Source organism: Etheostoma spectabile, chromosome 16 (assembly GCF_008692095.1).
Source record: "Etheostoma spectabile isolate EspeVRDwgs_2016 chromosome 16, UIUC_Espe_1.0, whole genome shotgun sequence".
Taxonomy (NCBI): Eukaryota; Metazoa; Chordata; class Actinopteri; order Perciformes; family Percidae; genus Etheostoma; species Etheostoma spectabile.
In genome coordinates this window covers 13,685,601-13,689,023 of record NC_045748.1, presented here as the reverse complement: position 1 = coordinate 13,689,023, position 3,423 = coordinate 13,685,601, and the positions used below count along the sequence as shown (strand labels likewise).

General features: G+C 44.2%; 1 protein-coding gene and 1 long non-coding RNA gene across 3 annotated transcripts in view; one reads left to right on the top strand and one right to left on the bottom strand.

The window, feature by feature from the left end:
• Positions 1-516: 516 nt before the first annotated feature.
• The window catches only part of LOC116704330 (uncharacterized), a 7,749-nt gene continuing 4,842 nt past the window's right edge, over positions 517-3,423 (bottom strand). The window contains exon 3 of the long non-coding RNA XR_004335656.1: positions 517-696. This is a non-coding gene — a long non-coding RNA (uncharacterized LOC116704330). The remainder of the gene's footprint in view (positions 697-3,423) is intronic.
• fibcd1b (fibrinogen C domain containing 1b) overlaps positions 1,808-3,423 on the top strand; it is a 111,652-nt gene continuing 110,036 nt past the window's right edge. For both annotated transcript variants that reach the window (XM_032539713.1, XM_032539712.1), the window contains exon 1: positions 1,808-2,768. In XM_032539713.1, the coding sequence (XP_032395604.1) occupies positions 2,697-2,768 (72 nt within the window). In that variant the 5' untranslated portion in view covers positions 1,808-2,696. The remainder of the gene's footprint in view (positions 2,769-3,423) is intronic.

The following is a 3,423-nucleotide window of genomic DNA, read 5'->3' as shown; positions in this document are numbered from 1 at the left end:
TTTTTATCAACTTATACAAAGGAACAGTAAACGTGTCACCTTACTCTGATTCATAGCACATATAATTCATGAAAATATAAATTTCTAAACTAATTGATTTATGCAAACATGTCAAGTCTCTTACTATTTACAATGTCATGAAAGTTTTTTTCCTGATCTTGATGTTTTAAAGAGCAGTCAATTGGAACATTTACACAAATAAGGAAAGGGAAGGGGAAAAAAATATGAATATGCGCTTGTATTATCTACACAAAAATAAATAATATGCATGCTGCATTTATACATTTACATATTCTTGAACACGATACCGACTGCCCACAGTGCCGTGATGTTTTTGTTTTGTTATGATTTTAAATCTATGACCTCAGAATGATCTCATATTAAAATGAGCTGCTTAGGTCTGACATTGGTGGCTGTTCTTCAAAATTAAATGATTAATAATCTTAATTCATGTGATGAAGGATTTTAAAAGGAATTTGACAATAGTCAGTGTTGAGTGTGGCTGTAAGGTTAAAGAAGCATGCCACCATTTGTTGATATAGGGCTTATCACGGTCTACCCTAGCTTTAGATTGGTGGGCCAACGCATTTCTTGTCTCAGTGCATGTTTTGTTTTAGTTTGGTGCAACACCGGCAGTGCCGCTGCTCGTTAGCTTAGCGTAGTGAATGGAATCCTATGTTGCCGGTTAGCGTGTTGCTAACAACCTTTTGAACATAGTACATGTTCCACCAAAAGAAATTCCTTTCCGAGGCTATTTTGCACCGTGGCTCCATCCGGTGCTTAGCACCGCCCAAGACAATTGCAATTGGTTTAAAGAAATGGCAATAAACAAGAGCATGTTCTCTCCCATCCCGGAATGCTGCCTTTTCCAAAGTAACCTTCCCAACCCTGGCTCCATAACAAAAATATATTCCACTTTGACAATCCAATGGTTGAGGTCAGACGTGCTGACAATGCACACAGTGACCCTGTTTTGCATTATCCCCTTTACCCCTCCCTCCTTTTGAGGGTTGGTTCATCACAGGGATGAGTAATCTACATGCCTTGTTCTTGCACCAATAATTAGACCTCTAATATTCTCTTTTATCAAACCACCTGAGCCAAAACATGACCACTCCTGTGGCCCACGTTATTGACTGTAATGACTCTGTGGATAAGAGAGAGGGGGGTCTTTGTGTGTTGCTGCTGTGCTGCCTTTCAACAGGACCTGAGTGAAAATTGTGTAAATTGATTTCTGTAGGAACGTGTTGATTAATTTATACCTGGAGTTCAGAAGATCTCCTGTTAACCCAGCTGAGTTATTCATGTGCCCTGTGATCACCCTTTATTACATTCAATAGGTGAGCGCATTTCCTGTTTAAAAAGCCTGCTACTGAGCCACAAACCTCCTAAAAAACATACCATAGCTCGGTGCATTTCCTTTCGCTTGACATTGGCTTGTCAAACACATAATGTCCAACGATCTGAGAAACTTCTAGGAAAGGACTTTGGTGGTTTTAAATTTTATTTCTGTGCACTGAATTATAAAATATACTGTAGATAAATACGTTTAATATTCATATAATATAAACTCCCAAACAAGCAGCCCTATTTTTAAAGGCTACTTTTAAAAGACTTTGAGATCATTACTAAACCTAATCAGGTATCTGGGTGTAATGATGGACACACTGTGGCGAGATGATCTTTAGAACTGGTTTCAACGTTCAAGTCCTTTTGTGCACTTTTTTCCTCCTGCAGGAGGATTTCTATCATCAATCTGGTATCCGGGATTATGTTTCATTTACCCATTACACAGTCTGTGGTGTACACATCAGGCATACATCTCTCACAATCTGCTGCTGTTTGGGTTGCAGTGGAATAGGAGGGTCTACGGTGCGGTGGAAGTGAAGTAGCAGGCGGGGTGGCAGTGGCACAGCAGTTGAAGGCAGGGCGGCACAGGAAAGGCGTGCGTACCGAAGGGACGCGTTGATTGACAGTCGGAGGCACTGCGCCCCGTGCGGCACGCAAACGGAGCACGCTAATCCCCCGTACTCGTCTCGTCAAAGGCATCCCTGCCAGATCAGCCTGGCGCAAATAAATGAGGCTTCAGCCATCCATTGGACTCGGCACTTGGAGTCTTCCTGCCGAATGAACGAGAAAAAGGACCACGGCGGCTCTGCGACCCTGTCCCATCCTCTTTACCTGTTCAGTCAGAACTGGTCACAGTGCTGGGCTAACGTGGCGTCCTAAAGTATCCTGGAAACGGGTGTGGATGGACAAAAAGGTCCGGTTGCACTTTGCAATCTGTGCCAAAAGAAGATTTTGTCGGTTCCTTTTTTTAATGGAGTAAAAAGGACTGCGACTTTGCTTTCGGGATCTTTTTTGGGGTTAATTTTTGTTTTTTTGTTAATTTCCACACAATTGCGATGCGTTTGTGAGTCAAGTTACACACCCTGGAGCCTGTAAGCACAGCTTTTCATTCTTTCAAATTGGAATAACGGCCAGATCAGGAGACACTCTCGGGAGGAATTTTGGTGCGTAATTTGTGCGGTGTGTGCGGTTGTTGAGCCGCAGAAGTAGTTGTGCCTCCCTTCTTTTTTCTTTTCTTTTCTACATTTATTCCCCAATTTCCATGGAATAGGCTTAAGCACAGGTACAGACTTATTCTCTGTCGCCTGGAACAAACAGGCGGATCTGATGCGCAGATTCTCCGTAGGATGGTAAATGACCAATGGGGAATCATGAACAGCTCTTCTGAACTCGAAGATGGGACTCGGCATAAAAACCAGGTATGTTCGCAAAACCTAGTGGCGCTGTGGATGGATGAATGGTGCATAGATCAGCTTGGCGCAGTGTTACCACGGCGAGTTTGATAATGTGGCTCTCGAGCGAATCTGTGCACTGTAGAGAGACGGGAGCTGCCCGGGAGCTTTTTCCCGACTCCCTGGCCACTGGCACTTATGTTCCTGTCATAATGTTCAAACCCACCCGCAGATCACACAGAGCCCTTGGCTACTTGTGTTTAGCGTAACTCGACGCTTCATTGGGTTAGTTAGGCTACTTGGGATACACGCGTTAATGATGGTAAAATCACGGCAGGAGATTAATGTGTGGGAACGGGCACATAGTTGTTTCGCGCATCTCGGCTGCATCTTCAGTAGCTAAATATTCTTAAATGCCCGCTCCCCTGTAAGCTTGGACTGCATTTGTGTTGTTTATGGTGTTGAAACATGGCACACAGACATTCTCCGATAGATATCAACACTCCACAGCTCTTTAGACCAGTCTCCCGGCTCGGATGACTTGAGACGGGAGCGGCGTTGTGTGTTGCAGCCAGGGAAGCTCACTTTGGGGAATAGTCAAATGTTTCACAAGGTCAGAGGAGGGCTGTTGACAGCCCGTGAGGGAGAGGGCTCCCCTGGAACACAGAGTCGGATTTCGGGG